At 43.3% G+C, this 12409-nt stretch overlaps 1 protein-coding gene across 2 annotated transcripts in view; it reads right to left on the minus strand.

Annotated features, from left to right (window-relative positions):
* Window positions 1-1234: 1234 nt before the first annotated feature.
* Window positions 1235-12409, minus strand: part of tln2b (talin 2b) — a 132332-nt gene continuing 121157 nt past the window's right edge. The window contains exons 52-57 of one of the 2 annotated variants that reach the window (XM_083763645.1): window positions 11465-11589; window positions 9137-9262; window positions 8985-9047; window positions 8708-8890; window positions 8330-8455; window positions 1235-3979 (exon numbers count right to left, since the gene is read on the minus strand). In XM_083763645.1, the coding sequence (XP_083619771.1) occupies window positions 3851-3979; window positions 8330-8455; window positions 8708-8890; window positions 8985-9047; window positions 9137-9262; window positions 11465-11589 (752 nt within the window). In that variant the 3' untranslated portion in view covers window positions 1235-3850. Of the gene's footprint in view, window positions 3980-8329; window positions 8456-8707; window positions 8891-8984; window positions 9048-9136; window positions 9263-10120; window positions 10140-11464; window positions 11590-12409 lie in introns of those variants that run through there. The other variant, XM_083763646.1, reaches the window with a different exon arrangement.

Consider the following 12409-nt stretch of genomic DNA (forward strand, 5'->3'; position numbering starts at 1 on the left):
CACGCACGCACGCACGCGCACGCACGCACGCACGCACGCACACACACACACACACACACACACACACACACACACACACACACACACACACACACACACACACACACACACACACACACACAATATGTATATGTGTGTGTATATATATATTGTATATAAAAGATAAGTTAGAGGACGTGAAAATCAGAAAACCAAGTGCTATTAGAACAATCATAGTGTGGCCATTGGGGTATTCACGTTTCTGTGCCAAGTGCACATTTTGCTGGGCAGGACTATAAAAGTGTGGCCTATGTTGAAACTTGATTGCAATACAGTGGTTTGCAAATCAGTCTGCAATCATGGAATTCATGGCAATAAGTGGACAGTCTGGGCTACATCGTGGCCTCCGTTAAACATTACTCATATAGGGAGGCTGTTGAAAGCTCATAGCGAGAGCTTGAGTTAACCAGACAAACACCCTCCTGTTCATCATCCTATGAAATGGTATGCGTGGAGCAGAGACAGAAAGAGAGGGCAAGAAAGGAAAAAAGATAGATGCAGAACAGAAATACACAGAGAGAGAGAGACAGGGAGAGATGTGGTGGCCGAGCGGCACTCCACTCCCTCCCTGTTACACACATGGCTTGAGTTTCCCCTCTCCACTGTGTGGCCGGGCCTTGCATGAGACCCACACAGTGTAACAACCAAATATGGTCTTCATTAGTAAGGTTCTGTGTATTGTGCAAGGCACCTCCATCCAACCATATGCTCCGTCGTATGGCTGTCACGCACAGACAGTAACATATCTACAAGGTCACGAGGACGAACTACAAATCAGGCTATAGCTACACTTTATACGCTCTAGACACTGATAAGAGACAGAGAGGGACAGGTACAGAATGGAATAGCTGTCACCTCAGGAGAACAGGGTAAATACAAGTCCAATTTCTATACTTAAAAGCCTCTGTGCACAACAGAGCCTTTATTTCTCACCTTCCTCTATCCAGATATGTACTGTAATATGCAGCTGAAATCACAATTTCTACCAATGAGAATCAGTGCAAAGTCAGAGAAGCCCGTTCTATGGATGGTAAAAAGGGGAAAAAGTTATGCTATGACCATTATTGGCCTTACCCCATCACTCTCACCTATGCAGGAGAATACTGTCATCTACTGGAAAGAATTTGCAATGACAGATTAACAAGTGATGTGAGATAATAGACCACAAGAAGCACAAAACAATCATAACTCAACATGGTTGTTTCAAGTTTTTTTTCCTTTTCTTTTTTTGGTGGATACAAAAACAAAAATACTTTTATGACCAGATAAATATTATACATACAGCATGAAGTCATAAAAACAAATGCAGTCTGTTAAAGAAAGCACAACACTTACTCATAACATAGATAGTAACTTTTCCTATTCCAGTTAATACTTAAGACCAATTGCTTAGAGTAGACAATATACCTCAGGATAACATTTATTGATAAAAAGAAAAAAAAAACATAGTGGTTAAACAATGAAGCAAGGAACTTATTTAATCAAACATTTACTGTGAGGGACTTGGTACTGTAATGAATGTCAAGGCAGAGCCATATCTGATGTTTATATTTTAATCACATCTTGCCACATGCTCATGGAATGCAGTGTAGTGTTAGTCCCCTCCAAAATTGTCGACAAGTCCTAAGGTATCTGGGTATGCCCTTATTTGCCCCTATAAGTACTGTAGGTAACATGGGGTGGGGTGGGGTGGGGTGGGGGGATGGGGGGGGGCAGATGGCATAGGACTACAGTAGGTGACCAATTAATAGCCAAAGACTGTAAAATCCTGAGTGTTCATTTAACTCTAGGAGTGTAGAGAAAAAGGAAAAAACTCCTGGACACTGTCTTCAAATGCAGTTGAAAGGTTTATTAGAGAGATAGCATGGTGAAAGTTGAATACACCGAAACTTTGCTGTTCCCTTAATAAACCTTTCAACTGCATTTGAAGACACTGTGTGAGTTTTTTCCTTTTTCATTACGTCGGGCACCTGAGTGTCCTTCTCCTACACACCTGTAGGTGTGCAAAAACCTTGCTTTTTATTAACTCTAGGAGTGTAGAAATGTAACATTGTGTTGTTGCATTTGTACACTCCCAAATTTATATAAACATTGAGGATTTCACTGTGGTCAGGCATAACGTTCTGATTCAGGAAGGACAAAGGCTCGTCCAGTCCACCGCTCACATAGCAGACTCACAGTAAGGCACTAGTACACAATGCAGACCAGACACTGACAAGAAAAGGACAGAAGAGACCTACAACACGGTAAAAACACGGCATGTTCATTTAAACCTGGGATTTAAATGAACAACTACCCATATGGGTCCCGTGTGCACACTGCCTTACCACCAGATAAAAAAATAACGTACTGCACAAACAGAATAACCATTGAATAATTGTTTTCTTAAATAGATTCTCAACCAAAAAAAATCTCTGTCATGAGAGTGTCCTACATTGCCGTTATGGGAAGCCATTCATTGCGTTCCTCAGTGCATAAAGGGGGGGGGGGGTCTCAGTGCATTCCACAGTGCATACTGCAGCCTTCCTCTCGTTTATTAGCCCAGAGCTAAACATGACAGCAGCGGCAGCACACAATCTTTCACTAAAATACGGCACAGACTCTCATCGATTGCCTTACGAGTATTTAGCGTTGACATATTGCTATAGATAGGTGTCTCAAGTGAAAATGTACCACGATGAGCCAACAGCGACCGGTGGTGGTGAGTAATGAAATAGTGGGGGGCTCCTTAACAAATCCTGGCTACCGTCAGCAGGACAGGAATTAAAACACCACAGACAAGAAAGAACAAACATAACAAACAATGTAAACACAGGTTTCCCCACGCAGCTTGGAGTGTGCATGAAAGGAGGAGGAGGGGTGGTGGTGGCAGGAGGAGAGGTTAACAAGGCAGTGTTCTCGAGGAGAAGAAAGATTTAAAGATATACCTTAGTTCATAGAACAATCCACGTTTCACCTTTCTTGGGTTCAAAGCAGACAGTTTCTTTAGACATCAGACTGTTATCACTGTATTCACATAATGGGGTATTACATCATGGATTATTGACTACTACAGCTTCATCATCGGCTTCCGTAAGATTTGGTCTTAAGCTGAAGTCTCCGCCTCCCAATAATATATTTCCATCAAATCACACACTAAAAAGTTTGCCAGTTCAACAGCAGACCCCCGAGTTCATGTTCACATTAGTAAAATGCAATAGCTATTGGTTAGTAGCTTCATTGATATGTATTTAAACGGTAGCCATTATGGTGCATGCAAGACGGTCCTGCAGAGAGGTCCTGCCATTTTGCCATTTGATTGGCTACGATGGGTGGGTGTTGGATGTGGAACAGACCTTGGGGGTCAGTTCTTTCTCATCTCATTTCTATTTGCTCGACACCCGTCACATTCAACAAGTATTTGGAACACTTTCGATCCATGATTGTTATGTAGAGTAACACTCACAAAGCCTAATATCATATATATAACCTATCACGATCATTAAGATATAGTCCTTACCTCTGCTTATAGACAGCTATACCCTCTCCTTATCACACGGCACACAGTGCACATGCAAACTCGCACGCACACGCGCACGCACACACACACGCACACGCACACGCACACGCACACGCACACACACACACACAGGAGAGCACAGGCACGTGTTCCTCTTGCTGAACAGACCTGTATCAAGTGGCGAGTATAGTCATCATAGTCATACACGAGGGGGAACAAACAAAAAAAAGCAGCCAATTGTGCATTGGCCGTGTCGCTCTCCGTAACAAGAAGCGGTCCAATCAGTGTGTCGCCGGCTGGCTCAGCCAATCATCAGCCCTGGTCTTCCCTCAGCTCGGTGGGCAGGAACTTGTACTGCTGCTGTCTGATCTGAGCCAGCTTCTTCCTGGCCTCGTCTAGCTCTCTCTCCTTCCTCAGCATCTCCTCCTGGGCAGCGATGATCTGCAGGAGGAGGAAGAGAGGAAGAGGGATACTTTGTCAAAGAACCTCCTGCAACCTCCTGCATAAAGTGAGTGCCAGTCGAATCGGCCGGCAAAGTGAGTTTAACGTCACTCAATGCGATCAGATAGGACTAACACTAATAGAATTAATTAATTCAAAGAAATAAAATATATTTTTTAATTAAATAAATAGAGAGAGAAACATTAGAGAGGTAAAGTGGATAGCCCTGTTGGGTCTTGGGCTATACACTGAAGAGAGAGAGAGAGAGAGCATACTGTATGTATACTGTAGTGCAGGGGAATTCAACTAGATTAGGCCGGGGGCCACAACTGTAGAATGATATATGATATGATATAGTACTTTATTGTCAGTTCACACTGAAATTTGTCTTGCGACACAGCAGCCAAGTATGCAGAAACACATAACAAAACACAAATAACAAGACAATTTACATACATAAAGACATGAGCAATATCCACCGCTTAGATTATCCTGTGGCTACTACATCTCCTGATTAAGCCTCAAGGTCGATTGGTAGACAAAGGACCTCTTTAGTCTGACCTTATTGTATGCTGGTACACCATATCTCCTTCCTGAAGGTAGCAACCTATATTCTCCATACAACACATGCTTAGTATTAGAGGTGATATTCCTTGCTAACCTTAGGATGCTGTTATCATATGTGGATGTATAGAGTTTCTGAAGTTGTTGTCCAACAATCTTTGAACAAATGTTCAGTTGTTGCAGCAGTTGTGACTTTAGGGCTGCAGACAAACATCCATACCAGGTGGTACTACAGTACTGAAGAACACTCATAATAACAGAAGTGAAAAACAAAAGAAGAATCCGTCTACTAGCACCGAAGGATCTTAGACGGCGAAGGAAGTAGATTCTTTGCTTTGTTTTCTTACACACTGAATCAATCTGATCTTTCCATGACAAAAGATGGTCTATTACTACTCCTAGGTATTTGTACGAACATACCTGGTTGATCGGTTCACCATGAATAGTAATGGGGGATCTGTGTATCTCTGGTGGTGTACCAAAAACAATCTCTTCTGTCTTTTTTGTGTTAATGATGAGAGCGTTGTTATCACTCCATTCAACCACCTTATTTACTCTGTGTTGGTGCAGTCCAGGATCACTGGAATTATCTAGGAGAGAAATCAAAACTGTATCATCTGAGTATTTTAGAATGTATTGGTCTGGTGTGTCAGTGCGACATTCAGACAGGCATTCCTCAATACGACAGCTGTCAGTATAAAGGGTGAAGAGTACAGCTGAGCTCACACAACCCTGGGGAGCACCAACATTAGTAGTTAATGCTGATGAGAGGGCTGTGTTCACTTTCACCCTCTGTACTCTGTTAGTAAGAAAAGAAGCATACCAGTGAATTAAGTATGGATTCAGTTCCAACTGTACCATTTTTGACACTAGTATATCAGACTGTATTGTGTTGAAAGCTGAAGAAAAGTCTAAGAATAGCACTCTCGCATGATTCTTATTTGACTTATCTAGATGTTTTGTAATTAAGTGGACCAGTGTGACAACCGCATCCTCTGTACCGCAACCCTTTTTGTAGGCAAACTGACTGGGGTCGAATTTGTCTTTGGTTATACTGACAAGATGTTGTAACAGTATTCTTTCAAGTGATTTCATAATCACTGAAGTGAGAGCTATGGGTCTGTAATCCTTATGTTCTTTTGGACATTGGATTTTGGGTAGTGGTTTTATGTGTGAGGTTTTCCAAGACAGGGGAATTGTGTGTGTGTCTACAGAGGTTTGGAATATTGGTTGCCACACTGGAGCCAGCTCAGATGCAAAGTGTTTGAGGAGAAAAGCACTGCATTCATCTGGCCCATTAGCTTTCCTTGTGTTAGTACACTGAAACACTTTCCTTACATCCTCTTCAGAGATGGTAATTCTGTCTGAGGGGGCAGGTGTTACAGCCTTCAGTATTTCAGTGCACTTTGAGGAATTGTCCAATGATTCAAATCTGGCGAAAAAGGTGTTTAGGTCATTGGAAAAGACAATGAAAAGAGAATGATTGTGTGTGGGGGGCCGCACAAATTTGTGCACAGTATGAGCACAGGGTGATATACCTGTATGTCTATACAAGTATATGCTACCTTTAAATAGATGTAGAGTAGACCTATTTGACAGTGCATAAACATAATTGCTTTGACATTAACTGACGAGCGTCAATGAACACCAGCTGAAAACACACACACGCACGCACACACGCACACACACACACACACACACACACACACACACACACACACACACACACACACACACACACACACACACACACACACACACACACACACACACACACACACACACACACACACACACACACACACACACACACACCCTTGAATATGATAGAATATGATTAAGGATTACTGATAATCTCACACTTCATATCACACACACCATACCTGTAACTTTTATTAGCTCTCTCTAAAAAAACGAATTAACCCCCCCCCCCCCCTTTTTTTTGTTGAATAGCCCTGCTGTAGTGTAATGAAATCTTGTTAACACAAAAATGCTCATAAGGACTGATTTCCCCATAGCTTGGCAACATCTGGATACAAAATGTAAACAATCACTTTTCATCAGAACACTGCATGGGGATTTGGCTTGTTCCTTCTATTCTCACAGCCTGTCCAAGTCATGGGTTCCTTTAAAGCGGGTTATTGAAAACCTATAATCAGCACAGTTTGTCTGTGGCAACAAATGGAATTTCAGTAATGTAAGTATGGAGTGAGTATGTATTTATTTTTTCTTGATTTGGGAGGGTGGGCTATATGAGTGCCTTAGGAAAACTAGCTTTGCGACAGATGTCCCTGGAGGGGTGCGAATAAAATCTGTGTGTGTGTGTGTGTGTGTGTGTGTGTGCGCGCACACACACACACACACACACACACACACACACACACACACACACACACACACACACACACACACACACACACACACACACACACACACACACACACACACACACACACACACACACACACACACACACACACACACACACACACACACACACACACACACACACACACAGGTTCAACCACTCCAGATGAAAACTAAAGCTTGGTGCGGAGGGGGCCCCAGGCTTCCTGAATGAGTAGCCATCAACTCTTCAATTACATTCCGTTTGGCCACGGATGAAAAGGAAGTGGATAAGTCGTTTGGTCTAAAGGAGGAATGTGAAAACCCTTCAAGAGAGTGGATGTGTGCATGCAGCTGTGTGGATGCCTGGTAAACCACAGCCCAGAAATACAGCTGATGGGCTGTTTGTCCACAGCGGCTCACCGCCGTTTCACAATCAGTTTCAGTACAGATGCAATGACCAAGACTTTAATCTAGCAGTAATGTCAAGACTCAAGAGTTGAACATAAGAGTTAGAGGCACCCTGGGAGTGAGAACAAAAAAAAGGCCAAAACGCAAAGATTTATTTTCTTTTTTCCGTAACAACTTCTTTCTTCCAATTTCGCCTCTATGTCATTTAAATCCCCGCTGCACATGTTTGCGTTACCGCTGCATTGTACACAACTGGCTCAGTTGAAGCCCCCACCGTCCTACTCCTTCTGTTAAAGATGGAGTGCCGTGATTTTTGTACTTTTTCTGTTTGTCTATGGAGTTAACATTACTCTCTCTCTACGTCGTCCTCAGACGAGCCCTCCATCGTCGTCTCCAGTCATCTCGGTTCTCCATGCATCTGGCCAGCTCCTTTGTGCTTTCCGCACCAGTATCTTTCTTTAGTATGTCCACGTAGGTAGGTGTGAGACGTCCTCTCAATCGATGCCCGTGTGTTGGTTCCCACAGTACAAGCTTTTTGGCCGGGAGTTCTTGGTGTCGGTGGCAGTGGCCAGCTAGTCTCATCCTCCTTACTGCTATCTTCTCTGTTACACTTGGTAATGCCCCGTACAGACGCTTGTTGGTGATGTGCTCGTCCCTGTTGGTGTGAAGTACCACACGTAACATTCTGGTGTAGCACCCGTCCAGGGATTTCTGTAGGGCTTGTGTAAGTGTCCAGCATAGAGGAGGACGGACTCCACGGTAGCAGAGAAGACTAGTCTAGTCTAATAGACCCCCAGGTGTGGTTATAATATTCCCTGTGTATTTTTGGTTTCTTCCTGAAAGCTGAAAACCGTTGGAGTCAAAAGGCCCAATCGAAATACACCACTTTAGTGATATCATAAAATCATCCCTCCCCTAAACCCTTCCCCATTATCATACAACAACAGCTGTGTTCCAGTGGGAACTTAACACTATACCCCTCCGACATGCTCGAGTTGCAAGATTTCTGATTTGACGCCATTGCCTTACCTGAGCTATGCCACCAACAAATTTGGTCTTGACCACCACACTGTCATCATCTGCCTTGTCAAATGCTGCTTTCTGCGCTGCCTTCACCAGGTTGTCTGACGCCCGCTTCACTGCGTTGCCAGCTGCCTGTAGGAGGAAGAGGAGAGTCAAAGTTAGCTCTGTTTTGCATTTGTATACAGTTAACAATATGAATACTAGCATCCCTATTCTGTGGGTGAACATTTCGCGAAAGTAATCAATCTGTAAGGTCACAACGCATCGCTTTGCAAGCTTGCAGATCGGCTAACGGGAGCCTGGGGGAAAAATAAAGTTTACAGTAAGTAAGTCAGTAAGTGATTAAATCAATGAAACAGCAGTGCCATGATGCGATGTGGTTACCTGCAGCCTCCGCATAGCCTCAGAATCCTGGTCAGCCTTCACCTTACAGGCCACAAGGAGCTGAGCTGTGGATGCTGCTACCTGCTTAGCCGAGGAGATTAGCTTCTCCTCGCTAGCATGGCCTTGAACCGATGCGTTGGCTGCCTCGCACAAGTTACTGGTGGCTGCTGCAACCATACGCGCCTGAAGGGAAGAGTCGGGTAAAAGAAAACTTGAGTACAGGCTCAACTCAACATATACTTTAGACCTACAGTATCTGTTACTCAGAATAACTCACAGCTGATATGAGGCCATGCGACCACTGGCCGTCATCCACTGCATTAGCGAGGTTGGCTCCAACCTGGAGGGCAGAGGTTGAGAAAACATGGTTTCTTAGCTCGCTACTCTCATGTTTGTGGGATGCGTGCATCTGAGTGGGTGTTCACTGACCTTGCCTTGTGCCACCAGCTCTCTCTGAGCGGCTGATGCAGACTTCACCAAAGCACTGGTCGCAGCAGCAATGGACTTGGCTGCTTCTAGGATCTGCTCCTCGAAATCCAGTGTCTCGTCTGCCTGCTGAAAGCACAACCACGCATCAGTTTAGGTTTCTGGCTAAATGCACAAAACAATGCGAATGTATAACTGACTAGAGCATCGCCACACTGTCATACAGAAGCCCTATGAAGATCAACAACAACAACAGCAACAACAACATCAGCTCAAGGGATATTTTATAAAATGGCCATCTCTGCCTCAGTCAACGACAGATCATTGACCACCGATCTCCATTAACATTTAAGGCACACACGTGGCTGGAGACAGGGCGGGACACTGTAGGAATATGTTTGATATATAGTTGGACTGAATAACAACCTAATATATCAAACATATCAGACAGAGCCCTGCAGAGACGGCTTCCAGGGCTACAACGGTCAGAGAATTGAGCAGGGGCGGGGGGAGGGGGGGTACAACATGCTGGGGCTGCAGAACAGGTGAGAGAGAGAGACACTCTCTCTATGTTGAGGACAGACAGCAAGGAGAGGACGACGCATGGAGAAGGAGTTATGGAGGAATTATAAGGAGGAAGAAGGGAAACAAAAAGGAGTTTTAGTTAGATATGTGTGCTGAACCCCTGCTGTGCCGTTTTTTTGTTCAGACAAATGTTGCGACTCTGAGGCAAAACAAAACAACAACTAAATGTAATCAGGACTTTGCTGTAATGGCCACCAGAATTACATTTTTAAAACCTTTCCATCTTTACGTTATGTGTGCATTGTGCATTAACCTTTATGTTTACCTTACGTTTATTTATTTGTTTATTTCTAATTATTAATTTATTTCTTAAAGCACTGGTAACTTAATGTTCAGAATGTGCTATATGAATAAACTTATTGCCATTATTTACTTACTAATTGCCTTGTAGTAGAACTGGAAGCAATATTCAGACATAGCACTAGAGGGAGACACAGACATCCAGAAAGTCTTTAGCCGGCCTTAGTAAGCCTCCCTGATATAATAATAATAATAATAATAATAATAATAATAATAATAATAATAATAATAATAATAATAATAATTATTATTATAATAATAATAATAATAGTCATAGTAATAGTAATAATAAGCACCTCATAAGTGCAGTATATAAATATGGAATTATGGCATGACTTTGACACCGTTCCTACAAAGTAATTGGAGGCTCCTGGATACTGCTGTTTTTCAGACAGACAGACAGACAGACAGACAGACAGACAGACAGACAGACAGACAGACAGACAGACAGACAGACAGACAGACAGACAGACAGACAGAGAGAGACAGACAGAGACAGAGACAGAGACAGAGACAGAGACAGAGACAGAGACAGAGACAGAGACAGAGACAGAGACAGAGACAGAGACAGAGACAGAGACAGAGACAGAGACAGAGACAGAGACAGAGACAGAGACAGAGACAGAGACAGAGAGAGGAGTGTAAGTGAACTCACATGTAGTATGTACAGTACACTAGGAGGTATAGACAAGGGGTTAAAGCACTCCAGGCACAGGGAAAGACATTGGGAGTTAGCTATCCAGTCAGAAAGGTAAAACAAACAAGACAATCGTCTACACACCAGTAACTTCACCACATATTATACAGAGCCTTTTCACAAAGCTAGGCAACTTCTGTCTCATCGAGTCACGGCAACTATCATGAATGATGTTTTGTTTGAATCTTCTCTGCCAATTCTTTATTTTTATTTTTTGCGCAACGGAACCTTATGGGATTGTGGAATAACAGGCTATCTTGGTTCAGCTTAGAAAAGAGGAATGCTGCAAAAAAACAAAGGAAATAGGTTCAATAAGACAGATGACCTCTCCTTCAATAAGGGCCACGGAGAGTTCATCATACATTTGAACCTGATCCAACACAAGCTTTAGGACCAGGCGATGTAATTGTGTCTCCTGGCAACATAACTCAAAATACTCTCCCAAAGAGCACTACTGTAGATTACGCCCTATATGAATGTTCAGAGAGCTTTGTTGAACTAACTCCTGACGCAGACGTCAGGAGTTACACAAAGCTCTCGGACTGATTCAAAATAACAAAACCCCTTTTTGTTTTAATTTGAAAGACATCAAGATATCTGCTGGGTCGATGGAAAAAGATGACTTCACTTCAAAGTCACAGTCACCTCTTCCTTCCTCTGGTCAATGTTGCCCTTCCTGCTGATTAATTTGGACCAAATGGGAAAAGCAGCAGCAGGGCATGGCGAGTACAGAGAGGGGGCACTAATACCTTTGGTTTGGCCCTGGGTTTCAGCTGCTCCAGTTTCTTGGCTGCAGCTTCGATGGAGGCTGCGGCCCCCAGGAGTTCAGTCTCTGCGATGACCGTGGGGTCCTCAGGGTCCACCCATTCTGAACCTGAAAAAACAAAACCAAAAAGAACAGATCATCACACACTTTATACGAGCGCACCACAATGGGTCACTAAATCTAACCCACGTCTAAAGTCTTTTCATCATTACGAAACACACAGATTGGCGGCTATAAAACAATGTCACAAAACATGTCAAAACATATACGACAGTCTGACGTTTTTGTTTGCTATTCAATAATGAAATCCAGACATGCATAATGATGGTGCAACTCGAGCTCTCTGAACTGCAACAGAGTTCACCAGCTTGATGTATTCCAAAGTTGCAATCGGGCTACATGAATGCCTCTTAAAGATAAATAAGATGGGCTAAGAGAACAAATGCACGTTTGATGGATCATTGTCTTTTTATAGGTCTTAAAGTGGCCATAACATGGAGTTGTTTGGGAACAGCTTGGGGAAGCAGATGGAATGATGTTTTGGTAGATTATCTTCAACCCTGGGGAAATCTGCTCTACTACACCCCTCCACCTCCCTCTAGTGCTCGTTCCCCCCTCGGAGTGCATGAAAGGTGATCTGCGGGAACAAAACACACTATATTCCACTTACCTCCATCTGAGGCATGGAAAAACAAGGAAAGGAGAGAGAGAGAGAGAGAGAGAGAGAGAGAGTGAGAGAGAGAGCAAAGGAAACATTAGAGAGGTGAAGTGGATAGCCCCGTTGGGTCTTGGGCTATACGCTGAAATCTAATTCTCACCCAAACACAATCTATTACTCCTGTCAGAGATATGGCATCTGGTGGCAACACTCCAGTAACTTTGTGTCATAACCACTCTGCAGAGCTCAATTCTCTCTGCAATTACTCTC

The sequence above is a fragment of the Protomyctophum parallelum genome (assembly GCF_964188405.1).
Source record: "Protomyctophum parallelum genome assembly, chromosome: 4".
In the NCBI taxonomy this organism is placed as follows: Eukaryota; Metazoa; Chordata; class Actinopteri; order Myctophiformes; family Myctophidae; genus Protomyctophum; species Protomyctophum parallelum.